The sequence below is a fragment of the Diadema antillarum genome, unplaced genomic scaffold (genome assembly GCF_040938485.1).
Source record: "Diadema antillarum isolate AM-2024a unplaced genomic scaffold, OU_Dant_1.0 seq00000604_RagTag, whole genome shotgun sequence".
NCBI classification, from domain to species: Eukaryota; Metazoa; Echinodermata; class Echinoidea; order Diadematoida; family Diadematidae; genus Diadema; species Diadema antillarum.
This window is the reverse complement of record NW_027271532.1, coordinates 2,091,606-2,103,980: the sequence shown is the minus strand read 5'-3', so window position 1 is coordinate 2,103,980 and position 12,375 is coordinate 2,091,606. Positions and strand designations below refer to the sequence as shown.

General features: G+C 38.2%; 1 protein-coding gene across 1 annotated transcript; it reads right to left on the bottom strand.

Moving 5' to 3' along the window:
* Positions 1-2,886: 2,886 nt before the first annotated feature.
* Positions 2,887-12,107, bottom strand: LOC139735898 (uncharacterized). Its single transcript, XM_071646652.1, has 9 exons — positions 12,063-12,107; positions 10,934-11,037; positions 10,327-10,392; positions 7,618-7,748; positions 6,783-6,945; positions 6,032-6,148; positions 5,227-5,331; positions 3,737-3,823; positions 2,887-3,060 (listed from the first exon to the last, which is right to left on the bottom strand). The coding sequence occupies exons 1-9, from the start codon at positions 12,079-12,081 to the stop codon at positions 2,887-2,889; spliced, it is 966 nt and encodes a 321-aa protein (XP_071502753.1). The 5' UTR covers positions 12,082-12,107.
* Between the last annotated feature and the right edge of the window lie 268 nt (positions 12,108-12,375).

The following is a 12,375-nucleotide window of genomic DNA, read 5'->3' as shown; positions in this document are numbered from 1 at the left end:
AACTTGAATACAAAACACCCAAACAAAATCTCCATGGATATGGTTTTACTTCAACTGCATCTTCAGAGTAAAGTGTGTCCTGAATCTAAACCCTAACACTTCATCTCTCATATCATTACTTTTTTATGTCAACATAATCCAAATTCTCATGGGAGAATGATCTGAAAAGATCCATGTGAGATTTGTGATGTCACTCATGTTCAAAGCAATACCCTCACACACTAGCATAATACATGATACAGGATAATTACTGGGACACAATGTTGTGCAATAAGGGTTATCCATCTATAACTCATTGTCCATCAGTAATAAGATATTTGTCTGCATTCAGGCAGCAGTGAACGATATAGGAGTCCTAATGAGTTGGTAATTCACGTCAGTCTGATATAATAAAATGCAGTTAGCACTTAAGACAGTCAAATATTTCCTGTACTTCCACTTGTGATACACTATTTCACACCGAGGATGTAGTGTCAAACTACATCAGATTCAAACTTCTGAGTACATGTACACTGTATTTGCAATAAAATGCAGGTTTTTGTTAATTGCTCTACATGGGCAATAATGACATAGAATATTGTCTGTGTTCTAGATACATCATACATCCATTCATTACTACTGAATGGTATGTACTCCTGTGGGGCATCAGCATGGGGAAGAGATGGTCTGAATGCTTACAAATAGTTCCAGGATCAAAGAGGAGTCCTATTTGCAATATACACAACATTAACAACAAAATTCATGGGCCAGAATACAGAGTACAAGTATGCACTCATCATTTCTATTTACAACAAATATATAACAGTGACAAAATCCAAGTGTTTGTATTTAATAACAAAAGTGACTTTTGTCAAATTCAATTCAATTCATAGTTTCTGTTAACAACAAATATATAACAGTAACAAAAACCCAGTGTTGCTGTTTAATAGCAGAAGTAACTTTAGTCAAATTCATTTAAACTCAAATTTAGTAGCAATTCTGTCAAGAAAATTCCACATGAATGATTAATTATATGAACCATGGTTACATTTGAAAGTACAGCCACTGCCTGATTGTCCATCTGAGTATGTGTGATGTCTTGACCAGGGAAAAAAAATCCTTTTGTTCTCACAACCCTCACATCAATCATTCAGTAGATGCACGGCAAACTCCTCAGTATCAATATTTCATGTTTGCATAGTTACTTTCAATGACAAAGAGACAATATACCAATACATATTTACTGTATGCAAACACATGTTTTTGTTATGGTTTGTGACCTATAAATATAATGTTGTAACATTTTCCTTCATACAAGTTTGAAAGTATGTATTGCAGTTGAGACCTTAAGCTTGCATCTTTGAGGGCAAGACTGTTACAGGTACTTTTCAGACTGTGAAATCAGTTTAGGATTGACTTCTGATTCAAAAGTAAATACAGGGGAAACTCGGTATAACGAACACTGCTATAACGAGATATCGGTTATTACGAGGAAATTTTTCCGGTCCCAAATTTCCTTCCACACAAGTCTATGTAAAATGCTACTCTTATAGCGAGATCGGCTATAATGAAATAACTGCTATAACGAGATAAATTTTGTGACTTCCAAACAAAGAAAAACATAGCCAATCAAACCTGTTATAGCGAGGTAAAGCAAAATGTCCTCGGGTAAAGCTTTACTTCGCCTGTGTTATCTCCTTCCGAGATTGTAAAGCTCGATGCGCCAAAAACTGTCTTGTACACACATATTTTCTTCAGTGCACTCCAGCTACCACCGCATGTTGTACGTGTATGTGTGTGTGTGTGCGCGCACACTGATTTGTATGCAGAAAATGTGGTGGGACGGCCATATGTATACATGACATCATCATGACGTTTAGCAGGTGTGAGGCAATCTGATGCTGTGATTGGCTTTCTACGTAGGGAATTCCCCATCTTCACACACACGCAGTCATAATGTACAAACAGAATGTGTCACATACACACACAGTATTGTGCAGACCATATATATTCCACACACCCACACCATAACCACATACTAATCCACAGACGATCTTGACACAATCGCAAGCTATATAATTTACAGATTCAAACATCTACAATTAATAAGAAACACATTCTTGGATTTCATTGGCGAAAAACCTTTTCTTACCCATAAAGGTGGGTAATTCCCTCACACCCATTATCAAGTTATCAGTATTGATTGAAAGATGATGGGTAGTCCCACATGTGCAAATTAATGTCTTTATGTCATGCTTTCTTTTATGCCTACTGATATAACGAGTTATCGGCTATAACGAGGAAAATGACTCGGCCCCGACCATCTCGTTATATCGAGTTTCCACTGTAGGTGGATAAATAAGAAAGCACACTAGCAACACAGATAGCTACTGACCAAATAAAGTGTTTCAATCTGTTTACACCAATTTGCAACTAACTTGTGTTTTAGATGTGTTGAATCCATAATATGTCAATTTGATAAGTCCCTTTTGCCCCCAAACTCCATGTTACACATCATCTAGCAATGTGAAAACCAAATACATAAATTTCTCATAACCTCACTTCTTTCCCCTACTCATGCTTAATGGTATTAACAGTATTCTTGAAAAACTTCCAAAAATTCAAGAGACAGAAAAACTAAATCAATTGTACAGGAGAGATAATTAATTGTCCAGTTTTACACCTACATTGCAAATTACATGTGCTTTCCTAGATTTGCATCAAAGACAGTGTAGAAACAGGGAAGTCATTACTGAACTATCTATTTGTGCAGCCAGCACAAAAATAGAAGAACAGTGCGTAGCAATTATGCATTGACTACTACAAAATAATGACACACACACAAAAAAAGGGACCAGAATCTAAAGGTACAACCTATGCCAGGCCTATCAAAACAGTTGTAATAGGTTATCGGCAGTAGGTTGCATCAATTTGCTTGACACATGGCAGAGCTAACTTGACCTTGTTGCGGTACATCTTGTCACGAAAGATGGGATTGTGCTCCAGATAGACCGTCTGGAGAGAGGTAGCCCCTTGCAGCTGGTCCAAATCCCTCCAGCTATCCAGAAGGTTGTTGTTGAACTGTTTGAATCAGTGGGAAATGCAAGAAAAATATAGGTATATAGATCTTGATGAGCAGTGTACAAGGAAGAAAGTAATGGTCATATACATGTGCGCATATAAAATATGATTTGGATGGAACTTGAGCACACACATGCCATTGTTTGAATGGACCTCAGATGGTTGGGGCGAGGCATGCAAACAAGTATAAGCTGGTAACTATGCATCAAGATATATGCAGGGAAAATTACTTAAAGTGTCTTATCTAACTGCACTTAGGGATGAAATATTTTTCACTTTTTTATAATACAACAAAAGTATTGAAAAAAAAGAAAGCAATGTATCTGCAATGCCATTCAACTAAGTATAAACACACAAGTAAAATCAAACCTACTTAGCAGAAGTTGGGACTACTGTTAATTCCTGGCAAGGAGTAAAGAAAGTTTTCAGTTAATTGAACAATTTGTTCATCAGAGTTGCCTTTAGAAAAAAAAAAGCATGAGTAAATCATCTTCTTTCGCACAGAGTTTGCGAGAATTTGCAATTAGTTCACTCTCAACAAATTGGAAAATATATTACAGGTGGAGCTCCACTGCAGAGAAGATATGAATATCATTTCTGATGTATGCTGAATACCGATAGCTACACATTGCTTGATGACATATCTTTTGAAGAATACAGTAATCAGTGGTCATACCCAGAATTCCTCCAGTGATACTAGATGTGCGATATTCTCTATCCTGGATATCTTGTTGCTTGCCAGATCAAGTGTTGTCAGCTTTGTCTGATATCAAACATGAATACATTAAAAAGAAAGACAATACACAATATGAATTAATGCCAAAGGTCATGTATCAAATTCAATAATGTCTGATAATGATGGTTTCTTATTAAATTGGAAAACTTGAACAAATGTTTAGTATTCAATTTTTGAATTTATACTAATGTAATGTCAAACTTTTTCCACTTTCATCCTTTTCATATCCTAAAAAACCATCCTAGAGGTTTTGAGTAAAATACTGTTGGTACTCATTATGAATAATATCTACACTGCATTCTGGATGGGTAATACTTTGATTTCTGCACAGTGGCAGGAATTGCAACAAAAAGGCAGATTAATACCACATTTCTTTCTGTAAGATAGGAAAAGCAAGAAAAGAGAGCAAATTACAGATTCATAATGCAAAGAAATCAGTTTAAAAGAAAAATCACAGCCATTTTGCTCTCAGAAACACATTGGCAAAAGTTAAGGATTTGATTAATAAAAATATCCCAGGAATATCCTTGCAGAATCAAATCAGAGGTAGGTGTAACAATCCCAAGAGTCCACATGAAGGTCAGTAACATACAGTGGGAATTATGGGCATTGTGAAATTTCCTCTTCTCTTTAATACTACTAGTTTCCTGACATCTGTGCTAATGATTGAGTGACATGGAGTGCTGGTTAACAGTGAGTCCTCTGCAATATTCTGCATTAAATATTTGCACACTCTCCTTGACTACTATATAATTATTAAATTTTACAAAAAACAAAAAAACAAAAACAAATCTAATCTAAAAAAATGCTACATGATTGTTATGCTAAAATGTGGGCCATCATAACAATGAACTGCTACAGTCTTCAGAATCATCAGTTCACTCAACTCATCTTTACTGATTAATCAATTGTTATGCTAAAATGTGGCCCATCATAACAATGAACTGCTACAGTCTTCACAATCATCAGTTCACTCAACTCATCTTTACTGATTAATCAATTCTTCTTGATATAGAAAAAAAAAAGTATTATGAAATTTGACCGACATCGTAATTTATACTCCAACTTGGCTCAAACACCCACCTAGTTAACATCTGTTAGCCTAATACAGTTCTTTGTGCTTTTCATAATGTTAACACCATGAAAATAATAATTAAACCTTAACTAGCCTTTGTTTGCCATTTGTCACATCTGCCGATTTGCTTTATTCAGCAATTGGCTAGAATAGCCTGAACCTTGAGGTCAATGGAAAGGGAATATGCAATCATACTAATCCCTACTGTACAACTATGTCCTTCCTGTGGGATTATGGCATAGTGGGTTGCTTAAACTCTCAACACAGTCAAGTTGGGGAAGATTATTTGAGTGCAAATGCAAATAGTCTTGCAATATGCAACTATGTTCATTGGCAAATTTGATATGGAACTCACATTGTTTTCCAGATTCTCAGTCTTCTCCAGGCCATTGTGGCTGATGTAGAGTTCCTCCAGTTCAGTCAGTGCTTCTAGACCTTCCAGCTTGCCGATGCGATTGCTCTGAGAAAAAGGGAGAAAGGCAGTATTAGTTACCATTGTCCCCTTCAGATAAGCATTCTGTTCATGACATGTTATGAACTATCCCGACAAGCTCGTGAGGATAATTTGATAGTGTGGCCCTACCATCGTACACTGATGCTCGTCTGCTTTTAACAATTTTCTCTGATCTGCTGCTTTAATCAACATGTGCCCCATTTTCCTCACTTTTCTTTCCTTTTCTTTTCTTTTCTTTCTTCTTTTCTTGTCTTGTCTTGTCTTGTCTTTTCTTTTTGAAAACAAAAAGTCTCAATAGGACAGAGTCACTGCACACAATTCACAAGAGGACCTACAGGCAACACCCACAGTTGCCTGGATTTAATTTTGTTACTTCTCTTAGATTCACAAACATGAGTAAACAAAGAACAGACTGTACTCTGCTGTCACACACACAAAAGAAAAATGAAATTCTACACTTAACTTTTGTGTCAACTCAATAAACCCTTACATTTCTGCTAAAAGATATCACAGGCAATCCAATGACAAATAAAGATACCTTTCACCCCGTTTGTATAGAAAATTATTAACAGTTTTGTGTCAACTTTCTATGAGACTTGGTAAGAAACTGAGAAGGCCAAAATTGTGAATTCTGATTCAAATTAGCACTTACTTTGCAAAGAAGGAAGAAAATTACAACAACAAAAAATCCAGCCTTCATACAAACCTGTATACTAAGAACTCTCAGTTTTGTGAGTTTCTCAAGATTTTCCAGCTTGGTTATCTTGTTCTTGCCCACAAATAAGCTCTCAAGGTTCTGCAAGGCATCTAGGTTCTCCAATTTCTAGAAGAGAAAAGAATGGAAAATGCATGACATAAACATTCGAAAGTGCAGTAGAACATCTTATCTCACTTCTACTTCTACCCTTACATGGAACAAAAAAATATGTACCCTAACACTGATTCAACAAGAAAGAAGACATAATCTACATACTGAACATTACACCTAGTGAGCATACCTTTTAGAGATAGTGTTTTTTTTTTATTTATTTTTTTTAAAGCCTAATTCCACTATGACAACAGGCATATGTTCAATTTATTGTTGGTCCTTCTAGAAGGAAAGTATGGGAACTTCATTATTTTACTCATTATTCTAGATTCTATTATTTTGCATCTGAAGTTATTAGATATATGAAGATATGAAAGAAAATTATATGACATCAAAATAATAATTAATAAACAAGACAAACAAACAATATGCCAGGCCTGCAATTAAAAGAAATGTACAAGAACAAAAATCTCCCATTCAATCTCCATGCACTAAGGGAGATGTTTTTCAGCCATCTTAAGGTTCGAGCAGCTTCCATAATATAAGAATAAAATCAAGTTCAAACTCAATCCATTGCTAGAATTTTTTTTTTCAATTGAGAAAACTAGTCATACCTGTATTTCAAAGTATTAAGGTCTACATGACTCACTCGTATTCTGTTATCGCCAAGTTCAAGCATGTTGAGGTTGGTGAAATGGGACACATTTTCAATCACGCTGATCTTGTTGTGGATGAGGAAGAGTCTCTCTACACTAACCAGTGGTTCCAAGTCTTCTATTCTTCGAATCTTGTTGAAAGACAGGTCTAGAAATCTGTTAAGACACAATGAAAGTATCCAGTAGTGTTTGCAAACAGACAACCAAGAAGTTATGACAGTAGTACTTAATATCATTAAAGGTGAATTTACTGTAGAACGAGGAATGTTCGCATGCATGTTAATTTCGCAAATTTCGCAAGAGCAGACTTTCGCGAAATTAAAATGCACACTAAAGATCTTGTCTACGCTATATGAATGTTAAAGGCAATTAGCGAAAATATGTTTTACAGTACTTGAATACATTTTGAGAGCTATTTACATGAAAGTGGAAGAGAAGTTTCAAAATGATTCCCAGTAGGCAGTACCGGTACACCTCAATTTTCAAAGCATTTTTGGCGCAGCCTTTGCTCAAAAGGGCTCCATCATTATTTACAAACACTACAGCTGCCTTTTCATCACAGCTGATAGTGCCATGTCAAATTGTTCAAGTGATCACACCATGCTTTTGCGTGCCACTGAACTATGCTAGTGGGTTGTACAAAAACATCCATACAGCTACATGGATCAAGCAACAATATAAATACTGAATAAATTTTGGATAACTAATTTGTTTTCATCCCCAACATCATTCATAGCACAAGATTTGACTTATTACTGAGTTCTACTACAATCCCACAATTTATCATTAATTTTTAGTATTAATTCTGACTGAAGTGTTTCAACTCACTTCAAGTTGACCAATGTTGCAAGGCCCTCTATCTTCTTCAGCTGGTTATCATAGAGGTCCAGATCAGTCAGTCCAGTCAATGTCTCCAGGTTTTCAATCTTCCTGATTTCATTTTGCCGTAGAGTGAGTGTCTGACAGAGGCAACGCATATCAGAGAAACATATTTTGAAGGCTTTGTGATGTCTTAAATATAGTACACAGCTACAGAAATGTCTGCCTGCCATAGATTGTCAATTTAGTATCACAATTTTTATGACATCAGTTTGAATCATTTCTTATATAAGCACTGAATGATACACTAACCACAGACATGCATGACTAGAACATAGATATATCTATATTTAAAAAAAAGCAATTGACAAAGTGATGTTGCCCATATGCCTCTCATTACCAATGCCAATGAAACATGGATTCTGCTGTATGTAGCATGCTGATCAACAGCATACTTTGCCAAAATATATGTAAATATCTAAATATTTCAGACATCAATGCCAGTCACATTATCTACAAGACTTATGCATGCCCTCTCTTCCATTCTCCTGTATATCTAGAACAAAAAACAAACAAACAAAAAATATTTCAAGACTGCTATTTCATCACTTTATGCTTAATGCACTAATTTGGGGCACAACAAACACTATGCCAAAGAGCATATTATAAGGATACCTGAGTAAACATCAAAAGTGCATACAGCACTATTCTTTTCACCTGAAATATAACAAGAGACCCGGGGGTCACACAGTCACCTGAGTATCGCAAGTTCACCTTCCATGCATTCTTGCAGACTCTTACCTGAGAACATTGAAAACTTATGGTGGGGGTAGCTTTGAGAGAGGGGGCATGGTGTCCATTTACATATTCCATCACACTGGTAAAAATATCTGCCAAGTACACTGTGCTTTATAGAATGTTGGATTATGCAGCTTGGGGAAAAAAAGACTTAAAGCCCTATTACTTTTGATTAGAACTAGAGAAAAATATTATTCAATATTAATTAATTTAGAAGGTTTGGACCCCCTGGGACCCCCAAGGAAAGCATGGTGCCCATTCAAACACTTTGAGATCTTATCCCCATGGGAATGCTACTTTCCAAGTTTGGTGAAAATCCATGATATTGTTTTTAGCAAGAAGATGAAAATTTATGCCCACATTTGGACCCCCCCCCCCCCCCCATCCCATCCCGCTTTCTTGGGTGCAAAGGGGGTGGGGGAGAGCACCCCTGATTCTCCCATGAACAAACTTGAAACAACAGTCATCAATGTACTGACTCATTGTATTAACTTAGCTCAATCACTTCTTGTTCTAGAAAAAATCTGTAAAGATTCCTGGGACCCCTGCCCCCCCCCCCCCCCCCCCCCAGGTGGGGCATGGTGCCCATTTGATGGAATTGAGATTCTATCCTCCTAGGGATGCTACCTGCCAAGTTTGGTGAAAATTTGTGATAGGGTTTTCAAGAAAAAGATGAAAATTTACAATTTCGGTCCAAATGTAGGCCACCTGGGGCCCCCCAGGTGGGGCATGGTGCCCATTTGATGGAATTGAGATTCTATCCTCCTAGGGATGCTACCTGCCAAGTTTGGTGAAAATTTGTGATAGGGTTTTCAAGAAAAAGATGAAAATTTACAATTTCGGTCCAAATGTAGGCCCCCTGGGGCCCCCCAGGTGGGGCATGGTGCCCATTTGATGGGAATGAGATACTTTCCCCCTAAGGATGCTACCTGCCAACTTTGGTGAAAATTTGTGATAGGGTTTTCAAGAAAAAGATGAAAATTTACAATTTCGGTCCAAATTTAGGCGCCCTGGGGCCCCCAGGAGGGGCATGGTGCCCATTTGATGGGAATGAGATTCTTTCCCCCTAAGGATGCTACCTGCCAACTTTGGTGAAAATTTGTGATAGGGTTTTCAAGAAAAAGATGAAAATTTACAATTTCGGTCCAAATGTAGGCCCCCTGGGGCCCCCCAGGTGGGGCATGGTGCCCATTTGATGGGAATGAGATACTTTCCCCCTAAGGATGCTACCTGCCAACTTTGGTGAAAATTTGTGATAGGGTTTTCAAGAAAAAGATGAAAATTTACAATTTCGGTCCAAATTTAGGCGCCCTGGGGCCCCCAGGAGGGGCATGGTGCCCATTTGATGGGAATGAGATTCTTTCCCCCAAGAGATGATACTTGCCAACTTTGGTGAAAATTCATTATGGCATTTTCAATAAAATGATGAAAATGTACAATTTGGGCCCCATTAGGACCCCTCCCCTGGGTCCCAAGGGGGGCACCCCTGATTCCGCCATGAACAAACTTGAAACAATCATCAATGTACTAATTCATAGTATTAACCTAGCTCTATCACTTGTGGTTCTAGAGAAGAAGATTTTTAAAGATTCCTTAATGTTGAGTGGTTTGGGCCCCTCTGGGGGCCCCCCAGATGGGGTATGGTGCCCACTTGAACAAATTGAGATTCTATCCCCCTAGATATGCTACCTGCCAAGTTTGGTGAAAATCGGTCAAGGGGTTCTCAAGAAGAAGATGAAAATGTAAAAAGTTTACGCACGACGGACGCCGGACGCCGGACGCCGGATGCCGGACACCGGACGAAGAGCGATTGCAATAGCTCACTTGAGCCTTCGGCTCAGGTGAGCTAAAAAGAAAGACGAAATGATGGCAGAGAAGTTTCAATGCAGAGGTCAAATAAAGAGGGAAATATGGTCTTACCTCAACCTGTCTCAGAACTTCAAAGCCAACGATTCGACCAATCCTCCTGTGCGTCAGGTCAACATCCTGCACAAATTTGAAAGAGAAGGTTGATATATCTCAGTTCTTTTTATGTACCACAGTGTCTATAATTCCTTTACCTCTTCTTTATGCTTTTGTTTTGTTTTGGTTTTTTTTTATTCATCTGTTCAGTGTGTCATATTCTATGATCAGAGCAACAGTCCCACAATGTACGGAAGGAAAGTAATAGAATTGCTTGTTATCACGTCCATGTTCTGTCTTCGCGGTCCTCCACCAGAACTGGATAGGGTTTTATCTTACAAGGTTTCATTCAAAAACTATCTGTTTGCATGATTCTTGCTCTGCAAAACTAACATTATGACAAGACTCACTTTTATTAAACAGTGAGTAAATAAATCAGATGTAAGGTTTATTCATTTAGTGAAACTCATGTCAGACTTCATCAAAGCAATTCATCAACACATTTTTATCTCTTAGCATTCTGAGAGTTTGCTGCAACTAATAAAACTGGCTTGCTGACGATATGGTTCTCTGCTGGACCTTCACAAGACTGGCTTGGCAAGGGGTATATATTTGTTGTACTCACACAGGCATTGGGATCAAGATTGATTGGCTCCTGATCTGGAGGCTCAATGATCTCAACCCCTGGTCCTCCTTCCTCCTCTTCCGACTCATCGGAGACATTGGCACCTGCATATATAGTAATAGATAGAGTGATAATTATAATTTCAAACTTTGTTGGAAAGTGCTAACTTCACAAATTGAAAGGAATAATTAGTCTGACAATCCTTGTTGGGAGTCATGAAAAGTTGCTGTGTCTTTGTGCAAAATGCCAAATACGGCCTATGAGTGTGCTTCTTGTATGAAATCAAGAAATTACTGAATTAGTGGGGGTACCTTTAAGACTGTCAGATCGGTAATGGGATGTTCATGCTTTAAAATAAAGAGCTATGATGATTTTGAAAATACCTGGTCCTGGATACCATAGTTAAGGGTAAACTCGGCCTAGCGGGTAGTCGGCCTCCAGCGCGCGCAGCACAACTGCTTGTAGTGTACTGCGCGTGCTGGGGGCCGACTTTACCCGCTAGGGCAAGGCTGAGTTTACCCATAACTATACGGTACATAATTTTATCAAAAATAGCATCATCAGTGGTTAATATCTCCATGTAATTTTAAATGAAAAAAAAAAAAACTTTTTTGCTAAGCAAGTTAAACTGGAATTGGAATCTGATGGAAGGATCAGAAGAAGGAATTGCCTTTGTGTGATTCTGAATCTCCATCAAAAAGAGGGAAAAAAAAGCAGGGGGGGGGGGTGGCGGTGAATTGCACCAATTGCTTCTCCTTCGATCCTGGTTCTCCCTCGGCCCTCTTCTCCAGTCCCTAGCCCTGCCTGGCTGGCCCGGCCTTCACGGCAAGACTCGGGTCAGTATTCGCAAAGGCCAACCGAGCAAGGGAACGTAATTAGCGTAGAAAAACGAGAAAGTTGCACTTCCAGCCAAGATCCAGTCGAGTCGTATTTTGTATAATATTACTGTAGTGTAACATAATACTGGGTACCTTTACCGGTTATGTAGAAAGGCCAAGAAATCTTGAAACTACGCCACAATCAAGCGAGAAACATATTACATTCATCATCTCTGACATAAAACACACTAAAAGGAGAGTTCACATCCCAAAATATCTCTCATAGCCATACACATGGTCACAGCACTTACCGTTTCGTTCTTCAGCCATTTTTCAATGCTTGCATCAGATTTAGAACATGTATTGGTACGTACGTGCATTCATTCAGCTTTTACATGCCATAAAATATAGCAACACATTGCTTGCAACACACACGTACACACACACACACACACACACACACACGTACACTGTATGCTCTCACTGCATTACAGATCTATGCACGCGTCCCATAGAGATATACATATACTAAGTACATCTCTATGACGCGTCCCCGTACGCGCGCCGCGCACCATCGTATTACCGCATTGCTGTGTACGTATGCATATCGCATACAGCTGCTGC